This window comes from Alosa alosa, chromosome 20, assembly GCF_017589495.1.
Source record: "Alosa alosa isolate M-15738 ecotype Scorff River chromosome 20, AALO_Geno_1.1, whole genome shotgun sequence".
Classification (NCBI taxonomy): domain Eukaryota; kingdom Metazoa; phylum Chordata; class Actinopteri; order Clupeiformes; family Clupeidae; genus Alosa; species Alosa alosa.
This window is the reverse complement of record NC_063208.1, coordinates 13628613-13652814: the sequence shown is the minus strand read 5'-3', so window position 1 is coordinate 13652814 and position 24202 is coordinate 13628613. Positions and strand designations below refer to the sequence as shown.

At 44.3% G+C, this 24202-nt stretch overlaps 2 protein-coding genes across 2 annotated transcripts; one reads left to right on the top strand and one right to left on the bottom strand.

Annotated features, from left to right (window-relative positions):
* Positions 1–251: 251 nt before the first annotated feature.
* thrap3b (thyroid hormone receptor associated protein 3b) lies at positions 252–17858 on the top strand. Its single transcript, XM_048230213.1, is given in 16 exon segments — positions 252–684; positions 4837–4995; positions 8948–9251; positions 9253–9423; positions 9521–9682; positions 9684–9934; positions 10064–10203; positions 10375–10378; positions 10595–11182; positions 11516–11694; positions 12596–12707; positions 12958–13033; positions 14332–14501; positions 14918–15185; positions 15696–15848; positions 16065–17858. Coding segments are annotated over 15 exon segments (2937 nt in total). The 5' UTR covers positions 252–684; positions 4837–4873; the 3' UTR covers positions 16302–17858.
* Positions 17859–18071: 213 nt separating this feature from the next.
* On the bottom strand, positions 18072–23925 carry eva1bb (eva-1 homolog Bb (C. elegans)). Its single transcript, XM_048228949.1, has 3 exons — positions 23636–23925; positions 20113–20259; positions 18072–19511 (listed from the first exon to the last, which is right to left on the bottom strand). Exons 2-3 carry the CDS (start codon positions 20186–20188, stop codon positions 19081–19083), a joined length of 507 nt encoding a protein of 168 aa, XP_048084906.1. The 5' UTR covers positions 20189–20259; positions 23636–23925; the 3' UTR covers positions 18072–19080.
* Positions 23926–24202: the final 277 nt, after the last annotated feature.

Here is a 24202-nt window from a genome sequence, read left to right as displayed (position 1 = left end):
TGCACATTAATTAGCCTACTTTCTTTCTAGGCTACTTTATGGTGCCAATGAAAATGTAAGTGAGTAAAAGTATTTATTACCACTTTTTAAAAAGGTGGTGAAGTAAAAGTAAAAGTAAAAGTAGGAAGAAAAATAAAAACTGAAGTAAAGTAGAGATACTGTACTCCCCATTCATACTAGTACATCTCTAATAGCAGGACATCAACACTGGTCTTTGTAGTCTTGCCGCGAGGTTTACCTTTAACCGCGCGAGCAAGGCAAGGCGAGCAAAGTGGAACCAGGAAGGAAATTCGACCTCCTGCAGTGTGGCTCCTCACGCTGAGGCGACCAAATGGCTAACCATAAAAGGTTCATTATGTTGCAAGATCCGTTTGTCGTGAGATAATATCGATTATATTAACAAGAGACAGTTTGCAGTGTGTAAACGGATTGTGGTGGGCTACAGTTTTTGCCTCGAGGAGGCACGTTTTGTTTCGTTTGCAGCGTCGTGTTCCGAAGGAACTAGCCTACTAGATAGCCAACAAGCTAACTAATTAATCAGCCTGTTCGCTCAAACGGAATTTGCAGGCGCTAGCAGCTAGCTTATCAGCAAGCTAGCAAACCTGACCGATTTTCTTACTGCAGCTAACGTTAAGTTACCTGTGAAGCTAACGTGAACTGCGTGTTTTGCTGTGTGAGTCTGCGGTAAGTGTCTCTAATCTCCGTGGACATAGTAAGCTAACTTAAATGTAACGCTAGCAGCTACCATTAATAAAATGTGATCCGTTTAAGTCGGCCAACATCGACTAGGTCTTTCTAACCTAATCCAATTACTGAGATAACGCTTCTTTGCCTTGGAGATATAATGGTGATCTATGTAGCTAGATAAATTGTGTGGCTAACGTTAGCTGTTGTGTTGTTTCATTTCTAGGTTAACGTTACGCTACCAGACACTTGGGCTAGCTGATACGTTAGCTTGCTCAGTAACGTCAATGCTTTTATCATTTGATATTGGCAAGTTAGCTAACGTAAACGTTTGCAACCTGTAATGGGAAAATAACTGTTAACATTCCCTTATAAGTAGCTAACAATTCTGTTATCATGTAAGGCCAACAATACTTGATGCCAGCTGCCATTTACATTTGATTTGGTTGAGAGTAACGTAAGTCTTGTTTAAACTAGATAACGTCACCACTTCCTGCTTTATATGTTGATTTGAAACAGGCTTAACATTTAATTGATGGTATTCAATGTAATTATAACTGTCTTCAATGTAAGGTGGGGGATGGTGTAAGATTACAGGCTATATACATTAACTCTCCAATCCTCCCATCTTTCATGCTCACAGGCAGACACACACACACACAGGCTTTGCAAATGGCATTTTGGGCTGTTGGATAAATGCTGTGAAATATTCTCTCACTCTGCAAGTTTTTCAAAGTGTTCTGCTACTGCTACACATTATGCAGAGCAGATGCAGAAGTAATAAGACTACACACTCTGTAGTGTCTGGCTGCATGGGTTTCAGTATCTCCCTCTACAAATGTGCTGAAGAGTTTCATTTGATATTATGTAGCATATCACTGGTTAATATTTTACTAGCAAATTGCAGGACCAAGTCTAACCAGAGTGCATATCTCATTTGATTATGCTGCTACTTCCTCATGTTGCCTGTGGCACTCAATTGATATACTGCCTGATGTCTTGTTTGTTTGAGTGAGAATCACCAAGGCAGGGCTCTACACTAACATTTTTTTCCAGGAGCACTTGTGCGCCCAAGTTAAAAAAAATTTAGGAGCACAGACAAAAATCTGGGGGCACAGTCAGTTCTGTACTTACACATAATGTAACTTTACACTGCAGCTAACAGTTAAACATGCCAATGCAGCAATTACGAAGATTAAGAATGACTGACAACATTTACAGGAAACAAGATTTTAAAGAACATCAGTGCCTACTTATTTTCAGTCCGTCCTATTTTTCTACATTTTGTTAATGTAAAATAATATAATGCATTGCCATATTTGCATATAGCCTGTATGAAGTACGCTATCCTGCCAAATGTAGGTTCTTAGGCCAATTTATTTATTTGTGAATCCACCTATAGCTAATCCAAATATCCCAATGGTGACCTATCTGACTGCATACTGCCCAATACTAGCCTACTACTAAAACCTTGAATTTTCTTTTCAACAAAACCCAACATAGTCTAATCAATGATATTTCAAATAAATATAAATATCTGCAACTGATGGAGGCAGTAGGCAGATGGTAGGCCTATGCTTACTTTCGTTTTGCACTTCAGCTTGTATTCGGTGTAAAACAAACAAGCATGCGCCTGGAGTTGTCTGTAGCGTTCTACTTTTGAATAAAACGGGAGTATTACGGGAGGCTACTTTTGTGCCTGTTCGCTACAGCTATATTTTGCATAATGCAGCCAATGTCAACTGGGCTAAAGGCATGTTACCTTTTCCTTCTCTCACTGCATTCTTAGAATCTCATCCTGTTCCTCATATATCCGATGAATTCGGTGAATTGAAGAAATTAGTTCTACTTTGCATCTTGGCTGGCTAGTCTAACTTTCCGCTTTTTCAACGCACCCTTAAATTTGATAGAAGCAACTAGCGAGTCACAACGCGAAACTGCTAACATTGATGGGAGGTGTAGTCTTTATGCTATATTGGCGACGTGATTTTATGGTTCGCACCAGTAATGTTTCGCGATGTTGCGGTGTATTTGAGTACTCGACAATGTAGACCAACATTGACTTGGCTAGAAGTCATTCGCACCAGTGCGCCTAAATATTTTTTTGCACTCGCACGCAATTATTTTTACTCGCATGTGCGAGTGAAATGGGCGCACTGTAGAGCCCTGCACCAAGGACTTGCATGTGTAATGTCACTGAGATGTTGGGTTTTGCTAAAGTCTGTGTTTTTGTTTGGAGTTCAGTGGTGCAGGCCATAGGTGATTGCTTGACTGTTTGTCCTCTTGGAGTGATCGAACCAGTTTACTGGAAACACAGATTTAATGTTTGTTTTAAAAGTTCACTTTGTAAATATTTGGTGAGTTTCTGACTCAAAATGGTTTCTATAGCTACCCAACCCCAAGTAGATTAGGCCACCCTTTGGTCATTTTGGACCAGCTATCCTATTCACCCCTTTATACACCATTTTACTAGATAGCTTCCTCGCAATGTTTGTTATGCTAACTGTCCAGCTATTGAGTATTTTCCTACACAGTCGTTATCTTTATTACAGTTTCACTGGTCATTCAATGGAGTTGTCGGTCTTGCCACACTGCGAATGGCTGTTGGTTTTTAAAAGTGTTTTCCTGCAGCCTGTAGGTATCAGTTTTCACAAAGCAACATTAAGATTGTTACTGTTTCACACTTTCACACTTGTTGAGCCACAGTTACTTACACAAAGTTACTAGAAAATGGCTTTTTTGGAATGCAGCTCTGAATGCATAGAGAGAAAAGGCAGGCTTTGTTTTGCAAGTTCATTGGTCAAATCTCCAAAAAACAGAAGATAACTTTAGACTCTTACAGTGCTGATAAAGCTCCTGCTTTGTCTGCGGATGTCTGCCATCCTGCCAATGACTTTTGCCCTTAATGCCATCAGCATATGCCATTGATGTACCCAGAAATCCCCTATGATTAGACTCTCAATCTGTTCCAAGTCTACGCTTTACCTCTTCAATACCCCTGTTATGATACGCGCAGCTGTCTTTGCGCTTGCCTTGTGTTTCTCTCTGTTGCTAACAGCCCTCATGCCTCCCATATCCACGATCCACAAAGCTCACATCTATGTGCATTTGGCCTGATTGGGTCCCCATGGGCATAATCGGATCCTTTGGTGCAGTTGTTGCGGCCTCTCTGTCTAACCCTCATCATAGTTCTCGATTTGGCTATTTTGGCTCGAAGCGGGAGCTTGGGAGTTGCCCGCTGCTCACAGACAATGTGTGTCTTCATTACAGTGGACTGCACAAGTTGTTCTGTGTTGTCACACAAGCTCTGGTGTGTGTTGTGTGTGTGTGCACGCGCTTGTGTGTTTGAACACATTTGTGCGTGCGTGCTTTTGTGCATACATGAGTGTTTCCGTCCATGTGCATGTTTGTCAGTGTTTGTGTGCGTGTTCTTTTCTTTGTGCATGCGTCGGTGTGTGTGAGCATCTGGCTTTCTTTGTGTGTCTGTGTGTGTGCATGCAGGCTTGACTTGTATGTCTGTCAGTGCATCACAGTGTGTGTTTATGTCTTTGCAAGTATGTGTGCGTGCAGGTTTGTCTTGTGTACGCGTGACTGTCAGTATGCAACGTTTGTGTGTGTGTGTGTGTGTGTGTGTGTGTGTGTGTGTGTGTGTGTGTGTGTGTGTTAGGGTCATCTGAAGATCATTCTTTTGGCTGTTCAGGGCTGGTGTGGTCAAGCATGATGTCATCAGCCTGGACTCTTGACGCTTCAAGCTCTCTACAAATACTCACCAGATTAGGGCTGTGTCCAACCAGCCATCGAGCTGCAGCAACGACTGGCTTCTGCATGCAGTTCATTCCAAACACAAATAAATAAGCGGAGTGCTGGACACATGAATAAATGTCTCTGTCAGTCTCCTAGCGAACAGTTTTCAACTGAAATTCAAATTTACTGTGGGCATTGTAGTCAAGTTTCAACAGAAATTCAATTTACTGTGGCCATTGTAGTCAAGATGTCACTCGTGGTTAGGCTGAAATGGCAAGTGTTGGACTGTGGCCAAGAGGCTTGTGTGTTTTGAGGGAGAGCAATGGTTCTCTTTGTGATTTGACCCCACTAGTTCTGCCTTTCCATTTCCTCTCCTAATTTGGGCTTCTCTTTTTTTTTTTTTTACAGACAGGTCTAAGCAGGACTGCGACACGTGACAGCGGCGATGTCCAAGCCCCCAAACTCCCCCTCGCGCTCGCGCTCCAGGTCGGCCTCCCGGTCCAGGTCCCGGTCGTACACGCGATCCCGGTCCAGAAGCCGCTCCCGTTCCAGGAAGCACCGGTACAGGTAACCACAAACCCAGCACCTGGTGTTCACATGTCACACACAATCAATCCTTTTGAAACAAACAAAACATGCTCTGACAGGGACACAATGTTGAAACATTAGTTGTTTTATCAGCAGTGATGGGCAGTAACGCGTTAGAAGTAACGCGTTACTGTAATCCAATTACTTTTTTCAAGTAATGAGTAAAGTAAGGGATTACAATTGCAAAAACAGTAATTAGATTACTTTTACTTTCCTGCAAGCAGCCTGCGTTACTGCGTTACTAAACCGTGATTTTGCCATAGACAGTAAAAGAATTTGGGATTTTGCCATATGGATTTTGTGAGACTAACTCGTGACAATGATGTAGGCTATAGCTGCACGATATAGATGTAAACAACAGACACACGTGTGCAAGACATGGATTGCAGGAGAGAGCGCGAACATGGAGCATTTAATTCATTGCAGTTCAGGCATTAAGAAAAAAACATTAACGCTGTACACTCTTTGTGGGAAGAAAAATGTTGTCTACAGTGAAAAATTCCACCTCAAATCTGAACAAGCAACTAGCAAGCTGGCACAGGAATGTGAAACTCATTGAGACACCCCCAGATCCCGACATGACGGCTGCAGCAACAGGTGAAAATAGAGGACGTCGCGGGTTCCCTGTAGCCTACTGGCCCGTTATAACAGGAGCCAGGGCATTATAATATTCTGGCTGCATTCACTGTGATTTGGAAAATGGGCAAACATATAATGTGGTCTTTGCCTTTTTGTAATGGGGCTGGTGAGTGTTGAAGTCTTCAATAATTTGTTTCCCTTAAACCAGCATTTCTCTACTGGGTCGCGGAGACATGCCAGGTAGGGCGCGAAAAACAGGAGTTTTTTTTATTTATTTTTTTATCTGTAGCCTAGGCCCAGGTAGCATTATAACAGCCTAAATGTGGCATGCAACAGCATTTTCTGTTTTGGTAAATGCATTACTCCTCTCTGCACTGCAACTGTTAAAAGATGTAAATGTAAATTTTTTGCTGTATTTTATTTACATCTATTCGAATGAAGGAGTATACACACCAAAAAGTTAAGATTGAAACTAATAAAACCAAGTTTTAAAAAAAAAGTTATTCAGGTTGTGTATATAGCTAGTGCGTTTTTTGTAAAGTAACTAAGTAAAGTAATTAGTAAAGTAACTAATTACTTTTGAAAATAAGTAATCAGTAAAGTAACTAGATTACTTTCTTGGATAAGTAATCAGTAACTAATTACTTTTTCCAAGTAACTTGACCAACACTGTTTATCAGTGTGCTCCAGTATTTCTTTGTTTGTTTTAATAGTCTACCGTCCTACCGCTGTGAAGCACTTGATTGTGCAATTTCAACTGGATGACGTGTGGAGTATTCCTCTTTAATCAATCCTTTTGATCAGTCTTTCACACACAACCCAGTTTATTGATGTCTGTGACATAAATATAGTAATGGTAAAATGCTTCCTCATGATAAATTTCTGACAGTGTTTGATTTTTTCAAATATTTATTACTAATTACAAACAACTTCAACATTTGTGTAGGTTTTGGTTTCCTCTGAGATTGTTGCGCTCAGCGTTTTTTAAAGTGGATGCCACACCCTGTCGCAGTGCAGCACCTAAATTATTGACCTTGTCCTACTTTTTAATCGCCTTGTTTTTATTCTGTTTTATAACTTTGTTACAGTGTGTGTGTGGGTATCTTCACTTATGGCCTTGAAACGTGAGCAAGTGCTCTGCTCCTCTACAAAGTAGAGACAGAGAGAGAGACAGAGATGTGAGTGAGGTGGTTGTTGTGTGTGTTTTGGTAGGAGCATGTGGCAGGGTTTATGACGTGGAACTAATTTTGTTTGTGGCGTTTGGTGCATCTCTCTCAAGAGGACAGCTATTTTCCCTTCCTCCTTTTCCAAACACAAGAGTGTCCTGTAGTTATTGCAACAGTGAAATGGGTCAACACAGGACAGGACTCCTCAAAGTTGGCAATGGGTCCCAGCACAGGTGTGTGAAAAAGACCTGTCACACACACACACACACACACACACACACACACACACACACACACACACACGTACGTACGTACATGCATACTCCTAAGTGCAAGTTTTACTCTTCCCCTCTGCTCCTCTTTGTCCATGCCTTTTGCTCGTCCTGAGAGGATTAGTTTTTAACCCCAACACCCCTGCCCCCCACACACACACACACACACATACACCCACCCACACACTCTCACTCAATGTGATGATCCGTTTCCACGGCGCTGTGGCATAAAGAGAGGTCGGGTCCCTGTTTCAGTAGGGGTGAACGTTAGTCAGTATGTCGTTGCTGCCACCGCTTGGCGCACACACTCTCGTCTCTCCCCCTGCGTGCGCTGGGACTCACTCTCCAAATCGCACGCTCTCTCTGTCCTGATGAAAAAATACAGACGGTAAGTCAGGTTTGCACATTGTGGTCTGTTTGCCGTGTAGGGGTGGTGTTTTTATTAGTGTGACCCATAATAGTCTAATAGAGTACGTTCTGCTTCACTTCCCTTCCTGTGTTTTTGCACTTCAGACTTTTTCCATCAGTCACTGTCTTGGCTTTGCTTTTCTTTCTTTCTTTCTTTCTTTCTTTCTTTCTTTCTTTCTCTCCTTCTCTCCTTCTCGCATTCTCACGCAGATTATCACAATTATTGTTGAGCAGAAACAAGCTCATTTTTCTTCCTGTTGACCTGCCTTTTGCTTTGATGTGTTGAAACATGTTGCCAAACGGCTTTCATTATCATACTTTGATGTTATTTTAAACACGTCATTATACATTGCAACCTTAATGCGCTAAACAGCAATTGCTTGGTGAAACAGCGGCTTCTATTTTACTCCGGTCTATACTGGTACCGTGCAGCAACCCTGACTTTCCTGGCCTGTTTATTTCTGTGTGGTTTGAAGCGGTTTGTGCAGAAACCTTGTATTGAATGCCTGAAAGATAAGTTCTTCTCTCACCCCGCCTTCATATCAGGTCATGCATGTGTCGTCAATGTTGGTTTTGCAAACGTGGTGGCTCAGGTGTTAGATGTAGAGACAAATACCCAAGGCGGGGAAAAAATAGCAGAGACGAAGCCCTCGCTGAACTGCCGCATGTGCCGTTGCACTGAGGCCACCGTTTGCCCACAATGATGCTTCTGATTCTTCTCTCTCTGCAGCTCTGAGATGTTTCAGTGATTTATAGTTTGAGCAGATTTTTTTTATGAGGGAGGTTTCACTCACTGTCAGAAATGTAATAATTACTCAAATGGAGGCCTGCAGCTATAGTGAAGAGCAGATCATGTCCTAGCCTCATGTGGCACATTGACAGATTGGGTTGCTAAGCTACAGCAGTTCCTGATTGACATGAATCATGAAGTTAAGGCAGACTTCTCATAGCCAGGGGCTAAGACTGCCTCCTATGTGCAGGGTGAGGGAACAGGAAGTATTACTTGGTAGCGCCACCTAGTGGACCATTGTGTCTCTTCTCTGATGTTTATCAAAATGCTCCATTGCTTAGGAATAATCCAGTTTTTGTTATTTTTGAACAAGTTCATTTGGAAATGAATGGCAATTTTGAGAATTGAGTCTTTTGATTATGTTGAGTCCTCTTTATGTCCAGGATTGACTTGCAAACTCCTATGGACAATTTTGTGTGAAAGCTTTGTTTTATTTATTTATTTATTTATTTATTTATTTATTTATTTATTTATAAACCCAAAGAATATTCTTTGCCAGGATGTCATTGTCATTAATAAGTCATAGATACATATTAATGTAGCTGACAGTGTACTGTGAATAATTTGGTATTGAAAGTGAAGTCTTCCTGTTCACTTGCCCTTTCTCTTCATGATTCATAGTGCCATTTTAAATTGGTGTCTCTTTCTCTTCATGATTCTTAGCGCCATTTTAAATTGGTGACTTTTTCTCCTTCCCTGTGATTGTGTCTCTGCAGCTCCAGGTCTCGGTCCCGATCCAGGTCTCATTCTCCGTCCCACGGCCGTGAGCGTAACTACCCCAGCCGTGACTACCAGAACAACCGCGGGGGCTACAGGGGCTACAACCGGGGCTTCCGCCGGCCTTTCTACCCCCGGGGTCGAGGCCGCGGCTTCTATCCCCGCCGCTTCCAGCGCGGCGGTGGCAACTACGGCTACCGCAACAACAACTGGCAGGGCGACTACAAGAACCGCGACCACCAGGGCCAGCACGACTCGTACCGCGACCACAGCCCTCGCCGCGGCCGATCCGGTCCCGCTTTTTGCTTCGCCCGGCGCCCGCTCCGGCAGCCGATCGCGGTCCCGCTCCTACCGCTCGTCGTCGGGTCACTCACGGCACTCCAGCTCCTCGTCCCGCTCCTCGCGCTCCCCGCGTCGCCGCGCCGACAAGCGCGCCTCCCGCGACAGAAAGCGGCAGCAGCAGCAGCAGCAGCAGGCAGGAGGAGCGTCGCTCCGGCTCCAGAGCCAGCAAAGATGAAGCCGCAGGAGGAGCAGGAGCATCATCATCAGCTGCAGCAGCGCAGCAGCAGCAGCAGCAGGAGGAGCGTCGCTCGGCTCCAGAGCCAGCAAAGATGAAGCCGCAGGAGGAGCAGGGCATCATCATCATCAGCTGCAGCAGCGTCCACCTTACCCAACGAACCCCCCGGCGGCAGCAGCAGCTCGCTGGACCGCAGCAAGTGGAAGGGCCTGACTGAGTACGAAACCAGCCCCAAACTGACCGGCATCGGAGCCAGGCCCGGAGCCTCCATGGGCGCCTCAGCCGGTTCCGACACGAAGAACCCCACTGGGCTCTGGAGGACCATCGGCCAGGTCAATCCGCCTGACCAGAGCCCTCCCAAATCGTCCGCAGGCTCCGGCGGGGCATCATCAGCCACAACTGGCTTCGGTTTCTTTTCCAAAGGAGAGCGTCCCGGAGACAAGAACCCGATCTCAACAGCTTTCAAGAAGTATGTCCCAATTTCATTCATCTGCTCGCTCTTTCTTGACTTTTTTTTGTCTTCTGTAATTGTTTGTTTCTCTCTCTCTCCTTTTCACGGTAAAATGTGATTTATAATCATTCTTTCAAATCTGTCTAGTCTGTGTGCAGCTACAAAGAGCCTTGGAAGAATTCAGGTTAAAATGGAAGCCGTAGAAAGAAACACACTGCTCATTTCAAAAGCAAAATTACAAAACTCCCAAAACTTGCCGGTGCTATGCGTTAAAGTGGAAGTTGTTTGCAATCCCATAATTTAGGAGGTGATGAGTTAAGCAGCTGTAAGTATGATCAGCCTCAACCCAGGTGACTCACTCATATGCTTCTGTGGTGCCAATGTCAATGATTCTTCTTTTTTTTTTTTGTTGTCAAGATAACAACGGGAAAGTTATCACAACAAATTAATTGTTCTAGCCCAGTTTTATTGTTAAAAAAATGGTATAACTTCATGGTTTTATGTGTAATTTTTATCATGTATAATGAATGATTATTTGATCTACAATGAATTGATCAATGTGTAGTGTAATTAACTTTTTTTTTTTCTTCTCTGGCAGACTCATGATGTCTAAAAATCCTACTACAGCTCTTGATACATACACTGGTGTCTTGATGGGTTAATGTCTTTGTCCGGCAGGTTTTTAGCAGAGCAAGGCAAAAAAACCGAGGAACGTGAGAACGGGCGTGAAGGTGAGCCCACATCCACGGCCGACGCAGAGAGCGGAGGGGCCAAAGCCTCGTACGACCCGAGCCCAGGCTACAGCGCCACCAAATCCGACAAGAGCCTGCCCTTCCTGGACGAGGACTTGGACCTGGAGTTCAGTCAGGAGCGGAAGAGCGAGGTCAAGCCGCCGTCCTCGCTGACGGCCCGCGACCTCGCCGAGGAGCGCTTCGGCAAGTGGGACGACTCCGACTACCCCTCCACCAACAAGGAGCCTCCGGAGGACGTGGAGGAAGAGCTTCAGCACATGGAGGAGGAGATGTACCTCAGCCGCAAGCAGGCCCGGGGCAAGGAGGAGCGCAGCGCTAAGAAGAAGGAGAAGAAGAAGAACCGGGTGAGCCCCACCTCTCCTACGCCGGCCGCCAGGGGTGCCCCTGCCGCGGAGGGCCGCACGCGTCCACTTTTCCCCGTAGGGAGAGACGACTCGCCCCCGTCCAGAACAGGGAAGAGGGAGGAGGAATTTGCCAACTTTACCATCAAACCTTACCAGGACGAGGGAGAAGGGTAAGTTACTACAAAGATCTCCCTGTCCCTGTCCCCAAAGATCTTCCCCTAAATGTTCCCCTGATTTGTTAATTAAAAAAATGACAGAATATGAATAGATTACTAGAGAATCTAGATAGATTATTATAGATTACTGTTTATTTGTCTTCTATTTTTATCATCATAGACATCTGTTGTCCATTTTAAGATGTATGTGTGTGTCTTGCACTCTGTGTGATTTCTCTCTCTCTCTCCTCTCCTCTCTTTCTCTCTCTCTCTCTCCTCTCTCTGTCTTTGTATAACTCCTCCACATGCCACCACTCTTAACTGCTTCTTGTTCCACTTCCCTGTCAGTGGTAGCACGTCAGGCTCGATGGCTAAAGAGCGACGTTTGTCTCGTGACCTGGTCCACCCGAGTAAGAAAGACCAGGAGTTCCGCTCCATCTTCCAGCACATTCAGGCCGCGCAGCTGCGCCGGAGTCCCTCTGAGCTCTACGCTCAGCACATTGTCACCATCGTACACCACATCAAAGGTATGCCAGCACACACACACACATGCGCACACACACATGCGCACGCGCTCACACACACACACACACACATGCACAGACACAAACTGAACTGATGTTTAACTCTTGAAAAGGATTCAGGACAGGTGTCAGCTGAAAGCGTTTTAAAAAGCCATTGGTAGCACCCTTGTAGCGTTGGTACTGAAGACTTACAATTTATGTCAGTAACTTAATTAAATTCCTTTTGATGTGTAATTATGGTAAATAAAATAGCATATTGTTAATGCTGAACTAGATCCTGATCTAAATTCATCGTCATGGTACCAGTTGCCATCCATCTCTTACAAGTATCCATATGCAGTTGTGCATGTGTCATTACACTGATGTTGCCATTGGCATTTCTGTATGGCAAGATGCCTGTATGTAACGGATGTTGTTGAGGATTAAACGGAGTCGACTAAGTGGCTGTTCGTAAATAACTGGTGTTCTTTCCCCTCCGGATAATTATGTGTTGGCTTTCCAGGTCACCAGCTGCTCCCACATGTTGCTAACCAAGTCTTGAGTCGTTGACAACAAGGCTCTGTGATGTGTTAAGATAAAAATAGTCTCTGTTAGTGAGTACAGCTTGACAGGTGGTGTAGGTTAGCAGCATGTCTTGGAAAAAGAACTGCGGACCTCCAATTGGAGTCCAGCAATTCACCTCACTAAGTGGTGCCTTTGTGAGGGTCCCTGAGTGTTTAACACAATGTTTATTGCATTTTATTATGACCACATTCTGACCACATCCTGTGTGACAGAACCTCCTTAGATTGCTGTCTTTGCAGGAAGGCTTTATGAGTTTGATAAGTCTATTGATCCGTCGATCGATTGATTGAGCAGTTGGTTGTTATGGGTGATTTGATGTTGTCGATGTGTTTCCCTGCAGCGCAACATTTCCGCTCGTCTGGAATGACTCTAAATGAGCGCTTTGCCATGTACCAAAGACGGGCCACTGAGATGGAAATGCTGAAGCCAAAGAAAAGCCCAGAGATCCACAGGTATGTATGGCAGGGGTACACACACACACTCACACTCACTTTTGGTCCTATATAGAACCATACAACTGGGTGCATACGCACACGTGCACACCTGCTGACTACGCACACACGCACTCACACACACACACACTCACACACACACAGACAGACAGACAGACAGACAACCATCACTGGACTTGGACTCGATTCAGATTTGCATAAAAGTAATTTTAAGTCTCACACGTGTGTGTTTGTTTTTTTTTTCTTACAGGAGAATTGATGTGTCTCCCAGTGCTTTTAAGAGGCACGCTCACCTGTTTGAGGATTTCGAGGAGAGCAGCTACAAGGTGACCGACCGTTTTGACCATCTGAAATAGTGTCTCTCTTTTTGGAAAAGAGTAAGCAGCAAATCATTCCAATCAAACAAACAGGAAAAAAAATACAATCAGGAAAAAAGAAAGAAAGAAAAGAAGCTGAAACTTGAGAGAAAAAAAACAACAATATTGAGCTTTTGCTTTTCTTTTTAAAGGAGGTGCATAAATCTAATTCAGCCAATTCTGTGTGTTATTACTGAGTGGTACCCACTGGCCTTTGCGATATGGTTAGACGGGTTGGTACATACATGCCCCAATGCAAAAAGGCTAAACAAAAGCGGGAAGTGACTATTGATGCCCAAAAAGTGTCCAAAAAAAGCCTTTCACTGGACTACTAAGCAGTGCCAATAGTAAGTATTTCTCCTCGACAATCATCTGTTCTTTAAAGGAAAAAAAGAGAAATGTATGACATTTGTTCTTTTGCCTAATTTAACTTGACCTAACTTGTTGTCGGGAAAGCATTTTGGAGCATGCTGCTTCTCCCCTGTCTGTCCTGTAGATTGTGGTGGCGTTTAGATAGCTTTTGTGTAGATGTTGGGTTTGCTAAGTGTTGACGGCATCCTGTCATTTCACCAGCCCGTATGTTGTACTTTTAACGTTGTAATACCTGTGTGTGAGTTGACTGGGCTGCGCTGGTACAAGGTTCATCGTTTCTGTTTACTAGTGTGCGTGTGGTTGTGTGGTTGAAAGGGTTATGCACGGAGTACAATATGTTTAGCACAAAACAGCACACCTTGTAAAATGTTTCAGCAACACAACAAAAATATTTCTGGTTCGTCCAAACAGTATCGAGGATATCTATTCCCCTTTGGGGGGATGGGTGAACACCCAGTACATCAGCTGGGTAAGGCTGTGCAAAGACTGGGCCAAGAACCAGGGGCACTTTAAATCGGTTCCATATTATGTTCATTTGTTGGTTGCCAGTCATTTTCAGTACATCCCAGAATTCTGTGGTATTCCCAGATCTGCTTTATTCATAGTAGCCCACACAAAACAAATTGTAACCTGGAACAGAATTGCGTGAAATTCTGTGAAGCATACCTATACAGAGCGGCACACTGCCAGTGGCAAATAGCACCTTTGGAACCACTCTGTAGTTGCTTCATCCCACCACTAGATGGGGCAGTTGCACAATTAACACTCGACTGTCCTGCGTTGTCCTAATGATCTAACCCATTTGCATTTAAATATCTATGTATGTGTATATATTTCCAGCTGTAATCCTTGTGTGCTTAGCTAACTAGACCTCCCTGGTTGTTCTGTGTCCTCAGGAGGGTAAAAAATATGAGGGCGACCTGCGTCTGGACATTGAGAGGCGTAAAAAGTACCCCCCTAAGGACCGCGAGCACAAGCGGGAAGGGGGCAAGGGTTCAGGGGGCTCCCAGGGTCCCAGCAGAGAGCGCTCCCCCGAAAAATCCTCCAAACACCACAAAAAGTCCAAGTATGTCTGCGCACACACACACACACACACACACACACACACACACACGTAAATACTATATCCTCCCTTTTATGCTTCTTAATGCCCACACAAGCATGCACACTTTTCTTTCATTAGCACACACTGAAATGATAATTATGATTCATTCTTTTTCCAAACAGGGATCATGTAATGAAATCTTGAAATCATATCAGTGGAAAAAGTTCTGACAGTTCAGAATCATTTCAATCGGAATACAGCCACTTATTTCTTCTCGGAAATCAGTTGTATTTGATTCCTTGATGTCTTTTATTTGACAGTTCTCTCAATTATCCATGATTTGTATGTTAATCAGTCTCACCCTCCCAACTATTGAATTCCGAACTATTACCCTAGATATTGCTGCTTGGTTCACATCTGCGTTCTCCTTTTTGCAGGAAGAGCAAGAAAAAGCGAGAGAGGTCTCCCTCCTCATCCTCCTCCTCTTCCTCCCCCTCCCCCTCCTTCAGGGGTAAGGAGTACATGGGGGAGGAGATGGAGCATATGGAGGAGGGGGGGTACGGCAAGATGCGCATGGGGGGGCCCCGAGATTACCCTATGGACCGGGGTCCCCGCGACCCCACGAGAACCCCACGGGCGACAGGGGCGTGGGCCGTGGGCGGCACGGACGGCCGGGGGGTTCTGACGGGCGGGTGGGGGGGATTTGTAAGTAACACATCTCGGTCATCTCAGTCTTAATTCATTCATATGCTAAATCAGGCTTTTGTAAGTTGATGTAATGTAGAATCTTCCGATGTGTTTACATGGAGAGTCTCATATACAGGGATGAATTTCTAAGGCTTTGGGAGGGATTAAGGAGAGTTCATCTCTTCATATTGGCTTTGGGAGGGATTAAGGAGAGTTCATCTCTTCATATTGGCTTTCATCTCCTTTTGACCCAGAGGCTTTTTTAACTAACTAAATGAAGGCCTTAAACAGCTCTACATATCCTGTATATACTGCACATAGGTACAGTTGTGTAATGGTATGGCGGTACATGAAAACGGCATACCTGAATGGTAAATTAAAGATGGTATACCGGCTCATCTGGTACGTTGCTCAGCACTAGGTACTTGGTTATCATACACCCATGATTAAAGAGAGCACATAATGTTTAGTAAATGTTTGTCACTGTTACTTCCTGTGTGAAACCCTACTGTGTTTGTTTGCCCACAGCAACCAAGGATAAGAGGCAGAGGATGGGGAAGAGGTAATTACCCTGGCAACAATAACAATGGAAACCCGCAGCAGATGGGGGGCCCGCCAGTGCGTCCCCCTGAGGAGGAGTGGGACCCGGAGTACACCCCCAAGAGCAGGAAGTACTACTTGGTGAGTGACAAACCAGCAACAACACTTCAGAGTTCTCGGTGCTCTCTTGGTCTCCATTTCTGTGTTCGTCCTTGTCTTCCTGTGTTTTTTTTTTTTTTCTCTCTCTCTCTCTCTCTCTCTCTCTCTCTCTCTCTCTCTCTCAAATAAGACCAGAAACAATGCTTTAGTGCCACAAATAAGTAATTGAACATCTGTCTTTCTCTCTTCCTGTTTCAGCATGATGACCGTGACGGGGAGAACAAGTGGGTGGACATGCGAGGACGCGGCCGTGGCGGCCCTTACCCCCGTGGGCGAGGCTTTGTGTTTCGTAAGGGTACCGGCGGTGGCAGCCCCAAGTGGACCCACGACATGTTCCAGGGCTCGGAAGAGGGCGAGCTGGGCGACAGCAACGGTTCTGACGTCAACCACAAGGAAGAGGATAAAGCCGGAGACGCCGCCATGTCAAAGATGTAACTTCGACGCGACATGCTGTCCACCACAGTCCCCCCAGTCCCTTACTATCCCCACCCCACCCCCCTCTTCTTTTGGAATTTTCAGATTTGTTTTAAGATTGTATTTGTATTTTTTTGTGTTATTTTGTTTTGTTGTATTTTTTTTTACTTCTAAATGTGTAGCCATTGCAGCACAAATAGACTCGCATGTGATTCAGCCGGTGTAGTTAACGCATCAGAAGAATGTAACTGTCCTGTGGACTATAGTGCCACTGACTGTGGAGATTTTAATGGAGGGAGGGTTATTATTGGTTTAAATGTAGAGCAAAAGACCTTGTAACTTCTTTGCCTTTTATCAGAGATCTTTGCTGTTGTTGTCGTTTAGATTTATGCAATACTTGGTATATACTTTTTTTTCCTTTTTTCTCAGCTGTTTAAAAAGCTATGGATCATAATAAACAGTTGTATTTTGATACAGCTTGTGATTGACAAATATTAATTCAAAACATTTTTGTTTCTTTTATCATTTAAAGCACACTCACTGTTTTTGTTTTGTGTTTTCTAAGTAGGCAGAGGGGATAAAGTATCTGTGCCTTAGAGATGACAACCATACATGCTGTACGTATCTCAGTTTTGTATACGTACCTCTACTAATGTATTTCTTAAAGGTTATTTTGATAGGGTTTTTTCTTTTTTTTTCTTTTTGTCTGTTTGTTTGGGAATATGTGTCGTGTCTGGGGGTGTGGCGATTTTAGCCCTGCCCCTTCTGCTCTGGGACCAATACACTGTGAGCTGCCTGAAGGAGCTCCACCCCCTGTCAGTGTCATTCAAACAAACCCCCATTAAACTGTACAGGTTCATTCTTGTGTTCATTCATAATGATATCCACAGTCTTTTTATGTTTATAATTACATTTAATGCTGTTATTTTAGTCTGAAACAGTTTCAGCAGTGAAAACTAACTGAATATTGAAGAACTCATAGTGTGGAGTGACTGACGTGTCATTATATATATCTATATATATATATATCTATTTTCTTTTTCTTCCAGTTAAAAAATAATCCTGTGATCCCAGTCATATTATAACAGATAATATACCCTCCAAGTGTATATAGTTTATTTACATAAACGACGTCAAACATTGATATAGATGCTTGTATTACAGAGTTATTGTGGCCTTTGTATGAATAGTGTTGAAAGTGAACAGTGGGCCTATGCAGTTTTGTCTGTTATAGTTCAAAGAAATGTCAAATAAGAGCTTGAGCTTTTTCTTGCCCCCATAACTCCCACCCAACCCCGACTCAAGAGATGTGTTGATGTGAAGGGAAACTGGATGCACAGTCCTGCGCCTCCTCGTGTGCAAAACAGATTGTACTGTGTGTAGGGCCGTCTCCGCTGGTCGTGCTTTTGTGTTAGCTATTGTACTCTACTTTCTGTAGAACTGTGACTCTTATTTCTTTTCCCTTTGCATATCTATTGATTTATAGCTATGTGAATGAACCTCTTTTCCCCCGGTGCTTGTAGAAACGTCCCTCCAGTGATTTTTTTTTTTCCAATAAATCAGTTTATGTAAACTTCAGGTTTTGTTATTTATCTTGTGTCTTGTGAACGACCAGAGTGAGCTGTGCTGTGTTCTGGTCTTGGCCTAAGGTTTTTTGGAATGGCATTCTTTCTATATGCGGCACATCTGTCATCCATTGGCCCTTTTGCCCTGTGCATGAGCCAGGGCACTGAACCGGACTAAACTGTGCTCTATATCTCCTGATAAGGTTAAAAGCAGCTATGCAATGGGTTGTGTCTTGGACCTTTGATAGGTAAACTTCAACCATTACATCATACAACAATGGCAACAGGCTACATGCAATGGCAAAAAAATACCGTACACTAAATTGTCAATACAGAAACATTTGAATTGTGCATGTAAAAATGCATATAAAAAAGCATATTCATTTCATAACAGTCCAGTTCTTTTGATAGAGGCACTTCCTGGTTGGCACAATGCTTTTCAGTGTTCGGGACTGCAGAGCATGTCCCTGGTACAGACCTGAAGACGGCAGGGTGTTATTCTTGGATAGGGAGAGACAGGAAGGAGCTGAAGAGTGACGAGGTTACACAGTTTCCCCCAGTTAAACTACAAAGTAGCTTGTGTTCAAGTGGGTAATAAACTGTACCTTAACTTGGATGTGAATTTCATTGGCACAGATTAAAGTTGAAGAATAGAGTTAAACATACGAGTAGGCTACAAGGGATTCTTACAATTGTCAGACCAAGGTTCTGGTAGTTGTGACACTAAATTTGTCATTAAGTGTAAAAGTGTCTAGCATTTGGTAACTCTCACAGCCACACCTAAGGAGACTTAACTGTAGAAGCCAAATCAAAGCCAAATGGGTAAGCCAATTCATAAACAATATTTGGGCCTAGGCTACTACATAGCAGGGAGCACGAATTACTAAACATTGCTGCCATGCCATCTATTCACAGTGGTTTTAGAAGGCCAAGTTATCCTGTAATTCATGATAGCCTACTCTGAGGACTGACAGTAGCCTAGCAGATTGAATTTACGCTTAAGGAACTCTAAGGCCCCAAGGGAGAAGCTTAGTGATAGGAAAACAATCACACCCAGATAGGCTATCCAAGCATAAACAAGCTTCCACGGACAAAAAATAATTTTAGCCTATCACTTTTTTTTTTCCAGAAGATGTGTGTGTTACGTAAATTATAGCCTAAAAACTGCATAGGCAGCGGTAGGTCAATGAGTTGCTACTTGACTGACCAGCAAGTCAATGCTCAATCTGAGGTGGTCAGTGGTAGTGTACCCGTCCAAGAGTGCCTGTGCCCGTCGCCAGTATGTCTGGCTGTCCGTTTCTCCAGATCTCCCTGACGATGCGCTCCCGCTCCTCCAATCTTCGCGCTTTCTCCAGCTCCTCAGCTGAAGTGAAGACGTTTACACTTCGCAAGGTTCCGTTGGACTGGCTGAGATCGCTCATGGGCGCCACCGTCACTCGAGGAATCTCCGCTTCTTCGTCATCTTTCACCTGGCTTGGCTCATCGCCGTCTTCCTCATCGTCCTCATCTTCCTCGCTCGACTCTCTCAGCTGCCGCTTGTCAGGTGAGCGAGGAGCTTGTTTAGCGCGCGGCCGGCACGCGAGACCTAACACCAGCAAGCACAAGGCCACGAGCAAGCCGGAACACACGCCTAACATGAAGAACAGGGCAAAACTCTCCACGTTTTCTAAAATGGAAGAAAAAACAATAGAAAGAAAGACACTTTTAACAGATCTGAGAAATATACTATTTTTGTCTTAATGAGAAATTGAGATTGTGGACAAAGTCACTGCCCTTGGCCTAGTTCCAGAGCACATTTGAAACCCTCACATAGGCCTATGGCTTACAATGTAAGTGTTTAAGATTTAAACCAACCAAAAATAAAATATTTTACACTTGCAAATGCATCCTCTATGACTGTAGCTTTGTGCTACATGTGGAGGAGAAAACCTAAAATCAACCAGTTACATTCAAAACCTACACACTGAGGGGGAGAAAACACAGGGACCTTTTTTGAGGACATTTTCATGGGCTTGATGTGTAAAGCCAAGTCAAACAGAACAGTTAAGTCTCAGGAATGATTTGCTGCTCACTCAACTGGCTGTGGATCCTCCCGCAGCAGATTTTAGGCAGGAAATTGTAATTCGGGATGGCCTGAACCTTGGCTATACCCACAATACCTCTCTGCTTTCCAATAACCACCCTCCCCTGGCCTCTGTCAAAGAAGGGTGAAACTTAGTCTTTTCCTTAAAAGCACAAAAATGTGAAACAAAATAAGATACTTTTACCTTTGAGGTGGGCATATGTTGCCATGCTGTTGCTCAAAAGCTCCATTTCTGCTTGTGTGTCATTCATTTTAAACATCAGCCCGTCTGCTTCTCAGGATGTCTACATTGCCGTTATAATCTGTTTGTGATGGGTCTTCCTCACCATATCTGGATAAAAGAAAGGGGAGCATATTGATAAAAACAGTTCTGTGCCATGGGGCATTTTTACAAGCTGGTCAGAATATTTATGAGCCATCAGTGCTTTCAAGCTAGCCTGGTCCTAAATGAAAATTGAGCAGAAGTACGTAGGAGGGCGGAGACAGGCTACTTTCAAGCTACCAATGTACAAATATGCCAGGGGGATATTATCCTCATACACACACAGACACACACACACATACACTCACTCATGCACACAAACACACACTCACACACATTCACTCCCACACATATGCACACACAAACACACACACATACACACACAGATTGCAGATCTCGCTCTCCCTCTGACTCCCTTATCTCCACTGTTGTCTGTTGTATGTACTGGAGGCATATTGAGATCTGCCCATCAGAGAATAATGGAACAAGGTTAGATCTTGATGGCAGGACCTATAATCTTGCTTGCAGCAAACATGAGGTTTCCCTGTTCTTTTGCACAGCATGTGAAGCTGGGTGGCTTTCTCTTGCTCGGCCTCTCTCTTGTTTTTTTCTGTCTTCTGTGCTCTCCTGTTCTCCTAACCACCCACTTCTCTTTCTGTCTCTCTCCCTGTCTTTCTCTCCTTTAATTCATCCCTCTCTCTGCATCACTGTCTCTTTCTCTCTCTCCCTCTTTTCTTATCTTTGCCTCTCTCTCTCTCTCTCTCTCCCTCCCTCTCTCATGTGCAGTGTTGTTTATGATGTTGTGACCCTGCCTCCTCTCTGCTTTTTCTCAGAGTCCCCGGGGTTCCGTGTTTCCCACAGGAAGCCCCGCATGTCGGCTTTCACATGCCTGCTCCAGGCTTCCACTCCCAACCCCCGCTCCCCTGGTCCACCCTACACAGAGACTCTGCCGACACACACACTCACTCGTCGCTGGGAAACTGGCAGGGGGCCAACACGTGTCACTCACTCAAAGGAGAAGAGAGATGACTGGAGAGAGGGAGAGAGAAAGAGAGAGAAAGAGAAGGGAAAACAGTTCCTGGAAGAACTTTCCATTTGGTGCCTGCCCTCCACACACTCAGATTTCTGTTCAGTGTTACGTAATGTGATGATTGATGCATATGCAGATGATTAAAGGCCCACTGATACCCAGACGTAACCTTATGGTCACCCCCAGGTCAGAATGAGCAAAAGCTGTCCAAACAGTCATAATATCAGGTGACGCAGAGGCCCCCTCTATGTGATAACTAGCCCTAATGATGGCTGGTCCCGCTTTGCTTAGAAATGAAAGTGTACTGTTTTGTCTGCTTTCCTTGGCTCTCTTTCTCTTGGGAGCCCATAATTACCTCTAGTTTTAATCTACTTCATCAAGACTCTGTTTTCTTCCCACCCCGATCCCTATCTACCCACAGCTTTGCCCGGCAGTCACCGGGTCACCCTGCCAAGATGGCCAACACAGGTTAGGTGCAGATAAGGGCTTCACTCCACTTTACTGTAACTGAGAAACTCCCAAAGGTTCAGTGATTAGGTGCTGCTAACCTAAACTGTTTTCTTCACTGTGTTCAGTTTTGTCCACTTTTTCATGGGTCCTTATGTTTTCTGACACGTGTTATGATTAACAAAATACTACTTCACTTTAGGTTCGTGGCCAAACCTTGAGTCAGGCCACTGGTCTTCGAACTCAGTTAACTGTGTTCTGTGTTAAATAAGATGGAGTGAAGAGTATGGCCTTAGGATATTTCAGCAGTCTCTGCAGCAGTCTCTGCTGCTGTCTGCCATCTAAGGCTGCCTCGCTGGGATGGGACTGACTACTGACTTCCAGACGCGCAGAGCCAGCATCAACCAGTTCCAAATGGCCAGTTACGTACACTTCACCGCGGCTATATCCTCAGCCAGAGATTCTTTGGCAGAACAGGAGCTTCAGATTTTTCTGAGCATGAGCAATTTGTGGACTCCCTGTTCTTTTCTGTGTGAAAATATCTGCTTGGAGACGACAGAGGGGACCAAGGAATTTGGATCAGGTGGTGGTCCTGAAAACAGAAAATCTGTATAGTTTGAGGCAACATGAACAGCTTGATCAATTCTTTTAAGAGTTTTATTGCTTTCATTGTATTATTTAATCTTTTTCATAATTAGTCACACTGTGTTTTCCCACTCTGATATTTAACAGTTGAGTCTATTTTAAGGTCTTGGCCATCTCCACCCTTGTCAGTCTCAGCAAGTGGACGCGTAAAAAAACAGTTGTCCAAATACAAGTCATGAAACTCAACAAAGCCCTTTGACGCCCATGTGCCCAAACTACACAACACATTCCAGATCCGCTGTAGCAGTACCAACCAAGAGACCATAAACATTTGTCACCGCCAGACAGGGGAGTTTGTGTAGACACTTAGCCACAACAACGTCTCAAAATATCTTTTTTACTTTCAAAAAAAAAAAAACGAAACAGCATTCCAGTGGGGTGAACCGATGGCTTTTTTACATGCCAGCTATTCGTAAATGCAAAGGAAAACATATTTTACACACAAACCACTTCCGAGCGGGCCAAGCAGTTTCCAGAACCAGTAGCTGGGCTAAGACCCGCATGGGTCTGAAGTAGTGATAATGTTTACACAGCCAACTGAACAGATGTTGCCCACTCCACATACACACACACCCACACACACATATCATGAGGAGAGTAAAAAGTTCCAACAAACTTCCAATCATTTTTTTCTCCAAGTGGAAAGGATGCCAAGATACCAACTCAAGCCAAACCCCACTCAATGCCACACCACACCTTTCTCAAAGTAGCAAACAGCAGAGGTGGAGAGTGTATATTTTTACTTCTTCTCCCCAACATCCTCTGAAAATCACTATAATCAGGTGAGTCAGTGACGCCTGATCATCTGAGGTAGGCTGCCCTTCAAAATGGTGCTTTTATATATATATTTCTTTTAAATATTCTATCTTCTGATGTGCTTTCCTAGTGTTATATGTAGCATAGTGGTACTGAGTGACTGAAAGTTTGAATTTCCTTTTGGGATTATTAAAGTTTCGATCTACCTATCTATCTATCTCTCACTTTCTCTCTCTCTCTGGAGCATATCTAACACTGATCCACTGCACATCCCCATGGATCTTTTCCCATTAGTCCTTTTCCAACATATCACAGAATTTTTACATTTACGAACCTAGACAACACCTGCCCTGAGTTCAGGAAAAAATCCACATTCACATAGAGCTTTAGTGAATAACCACCATTGTTTCTCACTATACAGTGCACTACGTAGTGAATGACTGGATGTTCCAAACACAACGCTGAATTATTCCCTAGACAGACCTATATAGTACAAAATTAAAAATACAGACCGACAGTACACCCACACATGAACAAGACACAGCTCCTATCTAAGCTCTCACTCACCTTAATTCACCTGTGACATCGCAAATGGACTGGCGACTTAGGAAGCCTCTGAAATTGTCCCACAGGTGTTCAATAAACATCAGCAGGGGGGATAAGTGAAGTGGGGTAATTAATCCCGGAACAGCTCCAGCTCTCAGTGTTGTGTCGTTGTGTCTGTGAGGAAGGGGAGAGGATGGAAAGGGAGTTGGAGTCAGCCGAGGGAGGCGCTTGTCTACTCTGGCGTGCGTGGATGTGGAGTGGGAGAGAGAGGAGAGAGGCAGCACTCACAGCATAGTGTGCACACGTGCCCCCCCCCTCCCTTTCTGTACCGGCACTAGGCCGGCCTAGGCACAATATGAGCTCTCTGTGCTCTCTCTTACACACATACACACACACACACACACACACACACACACGAGGGAGTGAGCACATAGAGGAGCCGCCAGGGAGGGCTGAGTCAGGGAAAAGGGGGAGTGTTTCCAGCAGAGAGAGAGGGATAGAGAGAGAGGGAGAGAGAGAGAAGGAGTCAAAGAGAGGCAGAAGAGAACACAAGAGCAAGAGTGCTTGAGTGAGAGTGAGAGAGAGGGA